This window comes from Mobula birostris, chromosome 24 (genome assembly GCF_030028105.1).
Source record: "Mobula birostris isolate sMobBir1 chromosome 24, sMobBir1.hap1, whole genome shotgun sequence".
Taxonomy (NCBI): Eukaryota; Metazoa; Chordata; class Chondrichthyes; order Myliobatiformes; family Myliobatidae; genus Mobula; species Mobula birostris.
Window position 1 is genome coordinate 53,736,171 of NC_092393.1, and position 17,193 is coordinate 53,753,363.

General features: G+C 47.5%; 1 protein-coding gene across 4 annotated transcripts in view; it reads right to left on the minus strand.

The window, feature by feature from the left end:
- Window positions 1–16,598, minus strand: part of aatkb (apoptosis-associated tyrosine kinase b) — a 387,622-nt gene extending 371,024 nt beyond the window's left edge. For all 4 annotated transcript variants that reach the window (XM_072242720.1, XM_072242719.1, XM_072242721.1 and 1 more), the window contains exon 1: window positions 16,231–16,598. In XM_072242720.1, the coding sequence (XP_072098821.1) occupies window positions 16,231–16,315 (85 nt within the window). In that variant the 5' untranslated portion in view covers window positions 16,316–16,598. The remainder of the gene's footprint in view (window positions 1–16,230) is intronic.
- Between the last annotated feature and the right edge of the window lie 595 nt (window positions 16,599–17,193).

Consider the following 17,193-nt stretch of genomic DNA (forward strand, 5'->3'; position numbering starts at 1 on the left):
TTAGCCCAATGAATCTCTTTGGGACTGCCTCCAGTGCTTCTACATTCTTTCTTAAACAAGAGGACCAAAACTGCCCAAGACTCCAGGTTCGGTCACACCAACACCCTTTACAAATGTGACAATAATTCCCTGCTAAGTTCCAACTCCTTTGCAATCAAGGCCAATATACCAACTGCGTGCTTGCTGCAGGGCACCACGGTAGTGTAGCAGTGAGCATGACACTATCACAGCTCGGGGCATCAGAGTTTGGAGTTCAACTCCAACATCATCTGTAAGGAGTCTGTACACCCTCTCCATGGAATGTCTAGGGTCCCCCCCCGCCCCCACAGTCCAAAGACGTGCCGGTTAATACGTTAATTGCCCACTGTAAATCGTCCCGTGATTAGGCTAGGGTTAAAGTGGAGTGTGCTTGTTCCTGAGGCTCGAAGGGCCAGAAGGGCCTCTTACGCACTGAACCTCTAAATTATCGGGACTAATCATCAAAAGCACCATATGAAGGATAATATGGGGCACTACTCCAGAGATCCCTTTGCAAATCAACTGCATCCTTCAAAAAGGAATATTTTGCATGCAAAAAGGAGATACATTTTGCAAACTGCATTTCAAGCAAGACTAGGATGAAAGTAGTACTCCATGTCTCTATATGGGTAGGAAATGTTTAGAGCAGGGGTTCCCAGCCTTTTTTATGCTATGGACCAATACCATTAAGCAAGGGGTCCGTGGACCCCAGTTTGGAGGGATATGGGTTAAACACAGCAAATGAGAAAAGTTAAATAGGTACCTTGGTCCCGATGGATTTGATCCAAAGGGTCTGTTTCTGTGCTGTATTACTGAGTGACTCTGAATAAAGATTCTCACTTAATTCAGTACGGTAGCATAGCGGTTAACGCAAAGCGTTGCAGCACCATGAATTAGGGTTCAATTCCCACCGCTGTCCGTGAAGAGTTTGTACATTCTCCCCGTGGCCATGTGGGTTTCCTTCAGGTTCTCCAGTTTCCTCCCACGTTCCAGAAAGATGTACAAGTTGGAGTTAGGGTTAGTGAGTTAGGGTTAGTAAGTTGTGGGTGTGCTACATTGGCACCAGACGCGTGCCGATACTTGTGGGGCTGCCCCCAGCACAATACTCCGAATGTATTGGTCGTTGGCACAAATGGCACACGTCACTGTATGTTTCGATGTACACATGAAAAAATAAACCTATTCTTTATATTTGTAGAGAGTCATCTATGACTTCACAACCTGAACAACGTATGGTCACTCAAGTTGTTCTTTAGGCATAGTCTCAGCCTTTTGAAAGAAAATGTGTCATATGGTAGTAAAAGAGGGACTGGTAACAACTCATAGAAGTGGTGAAGGTACCTGACATAGAACAAATTTAGTTTTAAGTACAGCTACACACATAAAAGTTGCTGGTGAACGCAGCAGGCCAGGCAGCATCTCTAGGAAGAGGTACAGTCGACGTTTCGGGCCGAGACCCTTCGACAGGACAGCTGCACTGTTGCTGTGTTGATTACAGCCGACGGCCTCTGTGTAGCACAGACAGAATGAACAACCGAGCTAGACACGGAGACCAAATGAAGAGAACCTCCTATTCTTTGAGCAGAGCCATGGGGATTTCGCCGTCCACCTGAACCAACAGATACATTTTTTTTGTATAAAGAATCTCAGGACCGTACAAGCTGAAAGGTGCAACTTCGAAGGGAATGTGAACAAAGAAATCGGTAGAGCGCATGAAGCGAAACAAAGCATATAAGTGGAGAGGACGACAAACAACAAGGAACACCAGGAGAGGCAGAAAACACAGTAAACCACTTTGAAACTTTTTTTCAGGCCCAAGTGGGTAAATGTGTCTAATTTGCATATCTGCACTTCAGGAAAGCTTCAAAACAAAAGGTGCAGAAAAGGTGACGGTAGAGGCAGATACATTAGTATAGGGGTGATGTCAAAGGTAGTGCTTTTACACAGAGAGTAGGTGTGTGGAATGTGCTTTCGGGGGTGCGGGTAGAGGCAGATATGAGGTGCATTTAAGAAACTCTTAGATAGGTCCGTGGGATGATAGACAACTCGAGAGCTATGTAGGAGGGAAGAGTTAGATTGATCTCAGAGCTGGTTAAACGGTTATCACAATATTCTGGGCCGAAAGGCCTGTTGTGTTTGAAACTAGATAATGCGTGGTTTCAGAAGACACATGGATAAATTGGAGAAGCTGACTTTATTCTCCTTGGAGCAGAGACGACGGGGATTTGATAGAGGGGGTTAAAATCGAAACAGGTTTAGGTGGAGTAAAGGGAAAGAGGCCCTTCGTCCCATCTACTCCATGCCGAGTTATTGGATTGCTTGTAGAAAGAGACAGCAGGAACTCTGTGTAATAAAAACTGTTCTTCAGCGATTTTACAGAATTCCATTGCATTGCCTGACACTGTTCACTGCGGAATATGAGTGGGCCCCTGCAACAGGGCAGCAACCCCATCGAGGTGCACATTCGTCTGAGGGGCCTGAACCCAAAGACTTCTACCTTGGAGGTGAGCAACAGCTGTCAAGTTTCTTCCCTAATTTGACACTAATAGAAGGATACTTTGGGGGTCTGCCCTTTGTCTCTGCTTCCTGGATCCTGACCATGAAATGCTATACAGTGCCCAGCAGCCCAAAGCACCTTCGCTCGCTTCCTCTCTGACAGTGAGCGTCGACAGGTCCTGGCGCCCGGCAGCAGCAGACTACGGGGTCTTGTAGCACAAGCCAGAACATGCATACAATGTCAAATCAACATACCTTCCTCTCCTCCCGGCAGCTCGGCTGGTTATAGACCAGCTCCAGATGGCCACTTGAAAGGAAAAGTGGCCCAAACATGAACGAGAAGAACAAGAGAAAGTGTGCTGTGTTCACACTGGAAGACCCAGAAAGGATGATACATTTAGATGCTTAGCTTACTTTGAACTTTTTTAATTTATTTGTACCACGTGGGTATTAGAGGCGAGGAGGGCATTTATTGCCCTTGCCGGTAGTGAGTTGCTTTCATAAACTGACTTCACCAGGTTCCCAATTTTCTCTACCCAACCCCTCTTCTTTTAAAGACGTTCCTTAAAATTCACCTCTTCAGCCTTATGTGGCGTGATGTTGACTGGTCACGCTTCTGTGAGACACATTTTAACCTGCAAAAAATTTCTATATAAAAGCCAGCAATAGCTCTGAGACACTTCAAATGTGTTGTGGCTTTAAATAAACACAGATTGCACGTAAGAACATAAGAAATAGGAGCAGGAGTCGGCCATCTGGCCCGTCAAGCCTGCTCCGCCACTCAATAAGATCATGGCTGATCTGGCCATGGACTCACCTCCACCTACCTGCCTTTTCTCCATAACCCTTAATTCCCCTACTATGCAAAAATCTATCCAACCTTGTCTAAAGTATATTTACTGAGGTAGCCTCCACTGCTTCATTGGGCAGAGAATTCCACAGATTCACCACGCTCTGGGAAAAGCAGTTCCTCCTCATCTCCATCCTAAATCTACTCCCCTGAACCTTGAGGTTATGTTCCCTAGTTCTAGTCTCACCTACCAGTGGAAACAACTTTCCTGCCTCTATCTTATTTATTATCCCCTTCATAATTTTATATGTTTCTGTAAGATCTCCACCAGCCTCAATATACTATATCTCAGAATTTCAATGGCAAACAGGCAGTATTGAAATATAATGGGGTCTCCCTCCACCCTCCCATTCAGGACATATATCAGAAGTGCATTCAGCATTGTCAAAGACCCCTTCAATCCTTCCCATAATCTCTTTGACCTCCTGCCGTCAGGCAGAACGCACTGGAGCATAAGAACCAGAACTGTCAGGCTCAGTAAGATCTTCCCCCCGGATCTACTTAACACCCTGCTGCCAACCAGCACAAATATACACTTTGTCTGAATGCCCCCTAACACTCCCCAACTCATAGACATATTCCCATCCTGCACAGGTCACTTTTCATCTTTTATTACTGCTGTTTCACAAATTTATACGACTGCTTGTTTTATTATAGTAGTGACAACAACATTATACTGTCCCACATGAACACGCACTTCGCACTTTATGTCAACCTGTCAACCCTCAGGCCAGGTCACTCAGGTGTTAGTTTTATTTTGTGACTGGATTGTAACTATGTGTACTGTGTGTGACTACATGTACTGTGCTTTGTACCTTGGCCCCAAACGAATGATGTTTCATTGAGTTGTATACATACAGTATGTACGGCTGAACGACAACTAGCTTGAACTTAAACTTGGTAATTGGACATGCATTCTGACTGCATCCTCCTGGAGCTGATCCAAGGCTACTGGGATGCTGACAAGATTTGTCACTCAGGGCTTTCAAACATTACCATTTTCCTCTCCCAATTCAACATTACAAGCCAATTTAACCACACCGGTAGTCAAAACTCTTTCAAAGATGAGATATTCCAAATTATAAGATGATTAACACTACCAATTAAACACAAGACTGATGATTATCACATGAGCCTTTCTGGTGAGATCATTTCTAATCCAACCTTTGTTGAGAAATTAGTTTCCAAATTAAGAAACTTCTACTCTGAAGTTCCTTAATATTTCTTGACAGTGTTATGCAAAATAGTATAACAATGATGGCTATCTTCATCAATGGACAGATTCTCCACTTCAGAACCAAAACCCCAAAGCATCTATAAGATAGATTTTAAACACATTTAAGTACTACAAATGGTGTACAATTTTCCTTTAATAATTGCTACAAATATTCTCCTCCCAACCTCCAAGATTTCTCTCTCCACCACTGCTCTTTCCATCTCCCTGCTTCTAGCCTCACTCCACACTGAGTTGTTACAGATACCACTTTCTACCTTCCAGACAAGGGAAAGGTGGAGGGGTGGGGGGACAGGGGTAGAGGGTGTGGTCTTTCAAAGGAGCACCGTCAAGAGTGTCCTGTCTGGCTGCATAATTGTGTGGTACGCAAGCTGCAAGGCATCAGACAGAAGATAACAAAAAACATCGGGAAGATTGCTGGGGTCTCCCTCCTCTACCCACGATTAGTGACACTTACTGGGACTGTTGTACACCAACGACTGTTGTCGACATACGCACATAGTACACTTGTTGTACACATATTTACCTGCCTCAATCACTTTGTCTGGCACTGCATTCATCTGGGTGTAAAATTTTCCCCTTTGGTCCCTTTTGAATCTTTCCCCTAAGTCCATGTGTCCTGGTTTTGGACTATAAGCTTGTCCCTATTCTCCTGCACCCCAATGCTGATCCTTTCCCCTACCAAGAGGATCACCAGGATCTCCCTCCCCACTATTTTGAATTATATTTCTTTAACTTATTTGTGGCAATATTTTGCTTTATGTGCTGTGTGTGATATATGTAATGTGGGTGCACCATGGTCCAGAGGATCATTGTTCCATTTGGTTGTATATATGTACAATAAACTTCAACTTGAACTTGGAGTTAAGGCATCCTTGTGCCTTGGGATTTTGGATGGAAAATGCAAATGGACTCAACTGATCTGCAGCTCATTCCAAAGCCAGGGAAAATAAGGTGGGACAATGCAGACACGAGGAAATCTGCAGATGCTGGAAATTCAAGCAACACGCACAAAAAGTGCCGGTGAACGCAGCAGGCCGGGCAGCATCTATAGGAAGAGGTACAGTCGACGTTTCGGGCCTAGACCCTTCGTCAGGACTAACTGAAAGAAGAGATAGTAAGAGATTTGAAAGTGGGAGTGTCTTCTCCTATCATTTTGGATCTCCCCCTCCCCCCTCCACCTCCCACTTTCAAATCTCTTACTATCTCTTCTTTCAGTTAGTCCTGACGAAGGGTCTCGGCCCGAAACGTCGACTGTACCTCTTCTTATAGATGCTGCCTGGCCTGCTGCGTTCACCAGCATTTTTTGTGTATGTTGCAAGGTGGGACAAGCTCAGTTAGACAACTTGGTTGGCATGGGTGATTTGGGCCAAAGGGCCTGTTTCCATGTTGTACAGCTCTATGGCTCTCTGGCTGATTAAATAAAACGGGCAGTGGAACTTTCAGAAGCCTACCAAATCTATCCTATCAAATCCTATCCTGTCTATACAAAGGACATAGATAGTAAATGCAAGCAGATGTTTTCCATTGAGGTTGGGTGAGAGTAGAACTAGAGGTCATAGGTTATGGGTGAAAGGTGAAATATTTAAAGGGAGCATGAGGGGGAACCTCTTCATTCAGAGGGTGGTGAGAGTGTCATTCCATGATTTTGACATTATAGACTTGTCATCTATAACAATGATCTGGATGATAATGCTGCCGGCAGAAGTGGTGGATGCCGGTTCGATTTCAATATTTAAGAGAAATTTGGATAGGTACATATGGAGGGCGATGGTCCACGTGCAGGTCGAGAAGACTAGGTAGAATAATGGTTCAGCATGGACTAGATGGGCCAAAGGGCCTGTTTCTGTCCTATCGTGCTCCATGACTCTAAGTTCAAGCTCAACGCTGGCCGTCATTGCTACTAAAATTACACTCAGTACCTGATAAGGATCTGGGGATGGTGAAATATTTAACCAACGGTCTATGAAATATCTTAGAACTACTGCAGGAAAAAGAAATTGGAAGGTCAAAAATTGCCACGTTTGGTGAGGGAACAATGTAGTCTAAAATCCAAATGCAAAATAGGGAAATGTATAAGGAAACAACATGGTAGTGTAGTGGTTTATAGTACCAGCAACCCCGGGTTCAGTTCCTGCTGCTGTCTGGAATGAGTTTGTACACTCTCCCTGTGACCTCGTTGGTTTCCTCCGGGTGCTCTGGTTTCCTCCCACGGTTCAAAGACGTACTGGTTGGCAGGTTAATTGGTCATTGTGAATTGCCCTATGATTAGGCTAGGGTGAAATTGAGAGAAACGCCTGGCAGCATGGCTCAAAGGGCTGCACTGTATCTCAATCTTTTTAAGGCATCTGTCAGTCTTGCGAGACCATGGATCTGCACCTGGAAAGTCTCCAGGGCGCAGGCCTGGGCAAGGTTGTATGGAAGACTGGCAGTTGTCCATGCTGCAAGTCTCCCCTCTCCACGACACCAATGTTGTCCAAGGGAAGGGCATTAGGACCCATACAGCTTGGCACCAGTGTTGTCGCAGAGCAATGTGTGGTTAAGTGCCTTGCTCAAGGACACAACACGCTGCCTCGGCTGGGGCTCGAACTCACGACCTTCAGGTCGCTAGTCCAATGCCTTAACCACTTGGCCACGTGCCCACACTCAATCAATCATTCAATAAACAGAAAATGCAGGACATACTGTACACAGAGAGGAAAGCTTCAGAGCGATATGGACCTAAACACCAGCAAATGATACTAGCTCACTTCACCAACTTATTTGGCGTGGGTAAGTTGGGCCAACGCAGGCCGGGTGCATTTATGAAGGAAGCAAAAGGGAAATCCCTGTTTTTCTCTGCCCAGATGCTGCCTGACCTGCTGAACATTTTCAGTATTTCCTGTCTGGGTTAGGCAATTGAAATTGTAACTAGGACTCTAACGGTTCACACGTTTATTCGTGCCTAAATCTTGCATGTAATAAGCCCTGACTGTGTATGCATCTGTGGTACCGAAACAGTATATACTCAGTTTACTCAATAAAGTGCAGGTTTGTGGTAGCCCATCCACTTCAACGTTCAACGTGCTGTGCATTCAAAGATGCTTTTCTGCACACCAGCGTTGTAACACGTGTTTATCTGAGTGACTGTCACCCTCCTGTCAGCTTGAACCATTCTGGCCAAACTCCTCTGACCTCTCTCATTAATATGTCGTTTTTGCTCACAGAACTGGTGCTCCCTTGATATTTTTTTCTGCAAACCCTAGAGACTGCTGTGCATGAAATCTCCCAGATTAGCAGTTTCTGAGATACTCAAACCATCCCATCTGGCACCAACAATCATTCCCCAGTCAAAGTTCAGAGAAGATTTACGAGGATGATTCCTGGAATGCAGGGACTAACATATGAGGAGCGTTTGTCGGCTCTTGGATTGTATTCATCAGAGTATAGAAGAATGAGAGGGGATCTCATAGAAACATTTCGAATGTTGAAAGGGTTGGACAGAGTAGATGTGGAAAAGGTTGTCTCCCTTGGTGGGTGAGCCCAGGACAAGAGGCCATAGTCTTAGAGTTAGAGGGTACCCAGTTAAATCAGAGATGAGGAGAAATTTTTTTAGCCAGAGGGTCGTGGATTTGTGGAATTCATTGCCACATACAGCTGTAGAGGCCCGATCATTGAGGGTGTTTAAGGAGGAGATTGACAGGTATCTAATTAGTCAGGGTATCAAGGGATATGGGGAAAAAGCTGGAAATTGGAACTAAATGGGTGAATAGTTTAGCTCATGGGGGAGCTGCGGAGCAGACTCAATGGGCCGAATGGCCTACTTCTGCTCCTTTGTCTTGTGATCTTGTGATTGTGATCTTGTGGAAGTCACTTTATTAGACTTTGACATTATAGATTTGTCAACTTTATCGATGATCTGGATGATAATGTGGTTAACTGGATCATCAAATTTGCAGATGACACCAAGACTTGGGGTGTGATGGTCAGTGAGGAAGGCTATTATAGCTTGCAGAGGGATCTGGACCAGCTGGAAAAATGGGCATGAAAAATGGCAAGCGGAAGTTAATGCAGACAAGTACAAGTTTTGTACTTCGGTAGGACAAACCAAAGTAGATCTTACACAGTGAATGGTTGGGCACTGAGGAGTGTGGTAGAACAAAGGGATCTGAGAATACAGGTACCTAATTCATTGAAAGTGGCGTCACAGGTGGAAAGAGTCGTAAAGAAAGCTTTTGGCACATTGGCCTTCATAAATCAACATATTGAGTACAGAAGATGGAATGTTCTGTTAAAGTTGTATAAGACGTTGGTGAGGCCTAATTTGGAGTATTGTGAGCAGTTTTGGTCACTTACCTACAGAAAAGATGTAAACAAGTTTGAAAGAGTGCAGAGAAAGTTTACAAGGATGTTGTCTGCTCTGCAGAACATGAGTTATAATGAAAGATTGAATAGGTTCAGACTGTATTCTTTGGAACGTATAAGATTGAGATGAGACTTGATAGAGGTATACAAAATTATGAGGGGTATAGATAGGGTAAATGCAAGCAGGCTTTTTCCACTGAGGTTGGGTGGGACTACAACTAGATGTCATGGGTTAAGGGTGAAAGGTGAGAAGTTTAAGGGGAACATGAAGGAAAACTTCTTCACTCAGAGGGTCATGAGATTGTGGAATAATCTGAGAGCATAAATTGTGCATGCAAGCTCGATTTCAATGTTTAAGGAAAGTTTGGATGATAAGGGTATGGAGGGCCATGGTCGCAGTGCAGGTCGATGGGAATAAGCAGTTTAAATGGTTTCAACATGGACTAGATGGACCGAAGGGCCTGTTTCTGCGCAGTACTTCTCTACAAGTCTATTTTATTTTATTTTATTTAGAAATACAGCATGGAATAAACCCTCCCGGTCCTTCAAGCCGCAGTGCTCAGGAACCCACCTGTTTAACCTCAGCACAATCACGGGACAATTTACGATGACCAATTAACCTACTAACTGGTACATCTTTGGACCGTGGGAGGAAACCAGAGCACGGGGAGGAAACTCACACACACACACACACACACACAGGAAAGAACATACAAGTTTGCTTACAGCGAGTGCCAAAATTGAACTCCAAACTCCGACACCCCGAGCTGTAATAGCGTCGTGGTGAACGTAATACTTCCATGACCCTCCTTAGATCACATTTTTTCCCACATTCCAATGTTTGGTCTGAACAACAACTGAACCTCTTGACCGTGACTGCATGCTTTCGTGCATTGAGTTGCTGCCATGTGATTGGCTGATTAGATATTTGTATTAACAAGCAGGTGTGCCTAACAAAGTAGCCACGGAGTGTACATGGACAGGGAAGGTTCAGAGAGATATGGACCTAACACCAGCAATTGGGACTAGCTCATTTAAGCAACCTAAGTCTCTACCAAATGAGGTGTAAGGCGCTTTGCCATTCCTCATTCTTGTTTCCTCTCCTTCACCATTCCCCATTTTTGTTTTCCTCTCACTCCTTACCTGCCCACCACAACCCTCTGATGCTCTTCCCCTTCCCTTTCTTCCATGGTCTGCTGTTCTCTCCTATCAGATGCCCCCTTCTCCAGCCCTTTTTCTCCCTCACCTATCAACTTCCCAGCTCTTTATTTCAGCCTCTCCCACACTCTCATTTTCACCTTTCACCTGCCACCTTGTACATCTTCCTCCCCCCACCCCCACCTTCCTATTCTGACTTCTCCCCTTCCCTTCCAGTCCTGATGAAAGGTCTCGGCCCAAAAGGTCGACTGTTTATGCTTTTCCAAAGTTGCTCCCTGGTCTGCTGAGTTCCTCCAGCACTTTGTGTGTGTTGCTTTGGACTTCCAGCACCTGCAGATTCTCTCACATTTGTAAGGCACTCCTTTCCCCTCCGCTAGCCCTGCAGGTCATGCTTGAGCAAGGTGCAACACCTGCTTACCAGCCCACCCCCAATCAGGGTCACGTGAAGCCACGAGAGCAGGTCATGTGACCAGCTGGGGGGCATGTCACAAGCCCCGGTTAGGTGACCATTGACACCAGTCGGACAATCTTTGAAGAGTATTGATAATCACTATAGGGAGGATGTGGAAGCATTGGAAAGGGTACAGAGGAGATCTACCAGGATGCAGCCTGGTTTAGAGAGTATGCATTATGATCAGAGATTAAGGGAGCTAGGGCTTTACTCTTTGGAGAGAAGGAGGATGAGAGGAGACATGATAGAGGTATACAAGATATTAAGAGGAATAGAGTGGACAGCCAGCGCCTCTTCCCCAGGGCACCACTGCTCAGTACAAGAGGACATGGCTTTAAGGTAAGGGGTGGGAAGTTCAAGGGGGATATTAGAGGAAGGTTTTTTACTCAGAGAGTGGTTGGTGTGTGGAATGCACTGCCTGAGTCAGTGGTGGAGGCAGATACACTAGTGAGATTTAAAAGACTACTAGATAGGTATATGGAGGAATTTAAGGTGGGGGTTATATGGGAGGCAGGGTTTAAGGGTCGGCACAACATTGTGGGCTGAAGGGCCTGTACTGTGCTGTACTGTTCTATGTTCTATAATGGCTGGGGTCACCAGTCTTGTAAAGACACTGCCCAGAAGAAGCCAATGGCAAACCAGTTCTGCAGAAAAATTTGTCTAGAACAATCATGATCATGGAAAGACCATGATCACCCAGGTCATACCACACAGCACATAATGATGGCAATGAGTTCCGTGTGGGTGAGTTGAGCCAGCCCACCCAGGTCAGACACATTAATAACCAGAGCAAAAGGTAAAAATCGTTTTTGTCTTTCTCAGATGCTGCCTGATCTGCTGAGCATTTTCAGCGTTTCCTGTCTGGGTTAGGCAATTGAAATTGCAAGTAGGACACTAAAGGGTCACACGTTTACTGATGTCTTAAGTCTTGCATGTAAAAAGCCCTGACTGTGCATGCGGTACCTGAACAGTGTAAATTTCTCCTTGAACCTGCAGGCAGGGCAGTGCTTTTGAGAGGAGAACAACGCTGCCGCAATGGGTTTTATTGAGAGAGGCGTTAATGTCGCTGATATTGAACATACAAAATAAAACCGCAAACTAATTTAGACGTCTGTTAGTATTTAAAATCTCTCTCTCTCTCTCTCACATGCAATTGTCATATGGCACCACACAAATTACAGTGAAGCACATCAATTCGAAGAATGATGTCACCACTGTTACTGGGCATTTTCATGCCGCTGCCCGCCGGCGATTGTTTTTGGGTCGCTCGCTGGCTCGCCAAGCCACCCTCAGACCCAGAGGTGGTAACCGTACCACTGCAGGAGTGTACTGCGTAACACACCTCCCACATGCGTTCTGAGTGAAACAATCACAGGCTCTCGCCGTGAACGGCAATAAGTTGACCGCAAAGGGGTGTCTAATTGTGCCTGTTTTTTGGGGGTAGCGAGCCGAGCGGAGGCTGTCATCCTGCGGTAGACAAGCCGGTACCGTTACAACCGAGCAGCGAGTGGGCCGGCACCTTCTCACCCCAAACCTCACGGTGCTTTCAGCTTCACCCTCGTCAATTCAATTTTGATCGGGGGGGGGGGGGGAGAGAAAGAAATTAAAGCGTAGATCTGCAACGCAGCAACATTTCACGGCCGACCACCACCATTACAGAGAAGACTGGGAGGGGGTGGGGGTTAACAGAGGAGGGGAAGGCACGGTGTTGGGGGGGCGTTTAGAGTGAGAAAGCCAAGGGGAAAGGGCGGGGGAGTCAAACGGGAGAGTGGAAGGGGGCGTTACGAGAGGGCAGTGGTGAGGAGGGAGAGGAATGACGGGGAGGGAGAGGAGAATGGAGGAAGGGAGGGAAGGGGAGTGATGGGGAGGTGAGAATAGGGAGAGGAGTGGCGGGGAGGGAGAGGGAAATAGAGGGAAAGGCGAAGAGGGGAGAGTAATGGGAGGAGAGGGAGTGTTAAGGAGGGGAGAACAAGATAAATGATTTTGGGGTTTAAGAAAGAGGCACCGAGATTAAACAGAGAATCCCTCCTGGAAACAGTGGAGACAGCAGAGCTAGAATGAACAAGGAGCTTAAAGAAATGAGCAGCACAGAGATTAATGGGGCAGAGAGGCAGTACGTCCCTAGGACCCGATGGCCTGCGGTCTAGAGGTACGAAGGACGTGGCTTTGGAGAACCAGGTGATGCCCTGGTTTCATCCCAGAACATTTTCCACAGATCGGAAAACAGCAAATACTGTTTAAGAAAGGAGGGAGAGAGAACCACAGACCAACTAGCCCATTCTCACTGGTAGGAGAAATGCTGGAATTCATTATCGAGAGAATGGCAACGGGATTCTTAAAACTAATGACCACAAGAGATTCTGCAGATGCTGCAGATTCGCGGTAACAGACACAGAATGCTGGAGGAACTCGGCAAGTCAGGCAGCATCTATGGAAAGGAATAAAGAGTCAACTCATCAGGTTCTGTTGAAGGGTCGAAGTGTTAGCTCCTTCTTTCCTTTTCCATAGATGCCGTCTGACCTGCTTGAGTTCCTCCAGCATATTGTGTGCGTTACTCTTAAAATTAATAGTAGGGTTTGGCAAAGCCAATCTGTAACGAGGTTGACACATCGGCTGGAATTATTTAAAGTTGTAGGTGACAAAACAAAACAAAAATGGCAAGCCAGTTTGAGCTTCCAGAAGGTGTTTTGTTCATGTGCTCGTTCTGAGATTATTCCACGGAATTAGAGCACGTGGTATCGGGGAAATGTACCGCGGGGAACCAAGAATAGACAGAAAAGGGAGAGTGGAAAATACAAGTGCGAATTCCTGGATGAGAGGCTATGATTAATGTAAATTGGTAAAATGGCTTATTATTGTCATATGTACTGATGTACAGTGTAAAACCTGCGTTGCATAATGCTCATACATACAGTGCACTGAGGTATCAGAAGGTAAAATAACAACAGAATGCAGAATAAAGTGTTACAGTTCCGGAGAGAGACCAGTGCAGCCAGACAATAAAGTACGAGGTCATTACGAGGTAGATTCTAAGGTCAAGATTCCACCTTATCATATTCAGGAAACGTTTAATGGTCTTAGAACAGGGAGGCAGAAGCTGTTCTTGAGACTCGTGGTACCTGCTTTCAGGCTTTTGTGTCTTCTGCCGCTGGGAAGAGAGAGGAGGAGTGGGGTCTTTGATTATTCAGGCTGCCTTACATTGGTGAAAAGTGTTGACAGGTATCAAGATTCTCTGTTTACAATCTTTATCAGTAATTCGAATGAGAGGATCAAGTTCAGTAGCTGAATATTGATTTATCTAACTTCCAATAATTTCTATGCTCTCCACAATCCCTCTATTTCCATTCCCCATTCTCGTCCCCCCTCCCCAACTCAACTCTTCTCTTCTTCTCACCTGCCCATCACCTCCCTCTGGTGTCCCTCCTCCTTCCCTTTCTCTCATGGTCCACACTCCTCTCCTGTCAGATTTCTTCTTCAGCCCTTCACCTTTTCTACCTATCACCTCCCAACTTCTGACGTCATCCCCAATCCCCCACCCACCCACCTTCCCCCTCAACCAGCTTCACCCATCACCTTCCAGCTTGTTCTCCTTTTTCTACCCCCCCCCCACTTCTTATTCTGGTTTATTCCCCCTTCCTTTCCAGTCCTGAAGAGTCTTAGCCCAAAACATCAACTGTTTGTTCCTCACCATAGAGTTCCTCCAGCACTTAGAGCTGTATGTAATACTCCATGTGCAGAATCTCTTGTATTTAATCAAGTTCACTGTACAGTATTCAACTTTGCTCATGGTACAAAACTAGGCGATACATATAGCTAGGGTGATATATATAACCAGGGCGCACAGTACCGTTGGCGTGGTTTGGCGTGGGTGCAGACACAGCCAGCCTTCAGACACCCGGCGAGGTGATTTGATCCCAAACAATTGGTTTATAGGTTATTACAGAATATCTCTGTGGTGCTTCCCACTCCCTCACCTCTCCCCAAACACGATTCCCCTCTCCCTGCCCCCTTCCCGCTCTCAGTCCACAATAGAGAGCCATATCAGAATCTGGTTTATCGCCACTCACAGATGTCATGACTTTTTTTTGTGTGGGAGCAATACATAAAATTACTACAGTACTGTGCAAATGTCTTAGGCACCCTAGTTTTATATATATTTATACCTAAGACTTCAGGTTCTGTATAAGGTAGAAAAATGAGAGATCTTGATAGAAAAACCTAGAAATTGGGAGAATTTTTAAACAGTAAAAACTATTGTTCACGAGGACCTGCTGAGCTTTGCTTTACTCATCACAAAAAGCTAAGAAACAGGTACAGTAAGAAGTTGGGAAGATAGGCTTATTTTGCAGGGAGAGTTTGAGAAGAAGAGATAAGCTAGCCACAGTGCCCTGGCGACACTGCACATGGAGAACCCATGCACAGCTCTGGTCTCTGTAGGAAAGGGAGGAATAGAGGGAGTGCAGAGAAGATTCAACATTGAGACATGGAAAGGTGGATTTGCTGTATGAGGAGAGGTTAAATAATCTGGATGATGGTCGGTGGGGAGGGGGATATGTAGGTAAAGGGATTAGAGTGGAGGAGGCTGGGGAGTGAGGGGGTGTGGTTCAAAATCAGCTATCACAGTGTCAAAACAAAAGTTCAATCACTCAGGATGGAGATGAAGAAATGTTTTCACCCAGCAGATGGTGAATCTTTGGAATTCCAAATCCCATGGAGGGTGGGGAGACTGGGGATATGACAGGAGACAATGCGGGGGGGGAGGCAGGAGAGATTTGTGGGAGCGGGAGGGAGAAGGGATATGGGAAGAAAATGGGGGTGAGGGGCTAGCAGAAAGCAAGGTGGGGAGTAACTGTGGGGTGGAGGGATGGAGGAGATGGGGAAGGAGGGATTGGGTATAGAGAAAGGGGAGGAGGGGCTGGGAAGTCTGAGCTGGGGCAGATGGAGGATGGGAAGATGGGGGTGGAGGTGGGAAAGAGGGATGGTGTGGAGAAATGGGGGGTGGAAACGAGGGATGGGGAAATGGGGATGAGAGAGTTGGAGAGAGTGGGAGGTGAACAAGGGAAGTGACGAATGTCGGAACAGAGTGGAGGTAAACACTAGATGGGGGACTGGACAAGGGATGAGAAGACGTGCAGCGGCAAATGGGGATTGTTGCAAAGATGTACAGATGGGAAAAAGACAGGGATGGGAAAAGGCAGCGGAATGAGTTAAAGAATCGGAGGATGTGTGTGGGTGAGGGAAATAGAGGTGGCCATCGGGTAGAGTGCGTGGCGGGGAATTAGAGTCGGGGGGGGTATGGCGGAGGGAAGAGACGGTGAGGAGATGGAGGAGGGGGAAGAGAGGAGGGACGGGGTGGGTGCAAGGGAGAGCTCAGGTGGGACAGATTCTCCGGGGAGGTGGGCAGTGGACAGGCGACGGGGTGGTAGAGCAGAGAAGCGGCCGCGACAGGGTTAAGCTGCTGCGGGCTGTGACAGGTACCCCAGCTCAGCTTCCCCGGCACAGGAGAGAGAGAGAGAGAGTGGATTCAAGACAACGCCGATTTAATTTTCAATAGAGAAATAGCCATTGCTTTGCAAGTACAAAAGGTACCGAGCATACCCAGCAAATGGAAATCGAATGAGTAAATAGGGAATAGGGGCGAGGGTAGAACGGATTTTTTTTTTTGCATCCTTTACTCACCCGGGTCGAAGTGGGAGCTAAAGGCAAGGCAGGGATGGCACAGTCCCGAAATCAGCATCAGGCGAAGATGCGCACACGACCACATCGTTGCTATAAATTTTGCAATCAACAATATAAAAAAAGGGGAGAGAAGCCTCCACGACAGAAATAACAAAATAATGCCAAGGAGAGCCTGTCAGCAGTGATGCCTATTTGAAATCAGTCAGGGTAAAGCCGGTGCAGCAGCCCGCTGTTGATGGAACGATGCCCGCTGTGCAAGGCTGCGGTGCCGCGGCCGGCCGGCCGGCTCCATGCTGCCGTCTCCGTCGCAGGGTCCCGGTGCAGAGTCGGGGGCGGCCGGGCCGCTGGCGGGGCTGCGGCGCGCACTGTGCGCGGGCGCTCGGGCTGCGAATGGCTGAGCCCGCGGGCACAAAGCGCCATCTTCGCCCGGGCGCGCGCGCGCTCGCGCTCGCCCGCCTGACTGACTGACTGACTCCGCGAGAGCGCCAGCGCGCTCCCGACACCAAGATCACCCCGCACCCAACCCGACAAATAACAACGCCGCTCCCGGGCTCCGCGCGGCCGTGCGCGCGCCAGCCCGTGCACCTGCGCCAGGCAGAAACCAGTGAGGGGCAACGGGGTAGCGGGGGCAGATAGGCGGTGGGGGGAGGGATCAGGGGGCAGAGAGGTGGGGGGAGAGAGGGAGGGAGAGGGGGGGGAGAGGGGGGGGAGAGGGGGGGGAGAGGGGGGGCAGAGGGGGAGGAGAGGGGGGGAGAGGGGGAGGAGAGGGGGGGGAGAGGGGAGGAGAGGGGGGGGAGAGGGGAGGAGAGGGGGGGAGAGGGGGAGGAGGGGAAGGGGGAGGAGGGGGGAGGAGGGGGGAGGAGGGGGGAGGGGGAGGGGGAGGGGGGGAGGGGGAGGGGGAGGGGGGGAGAGGGGGGGAGAGGGGGGGAGAGGGGGGGGAGAGGGGGGAGGAGGGGGGAGGAG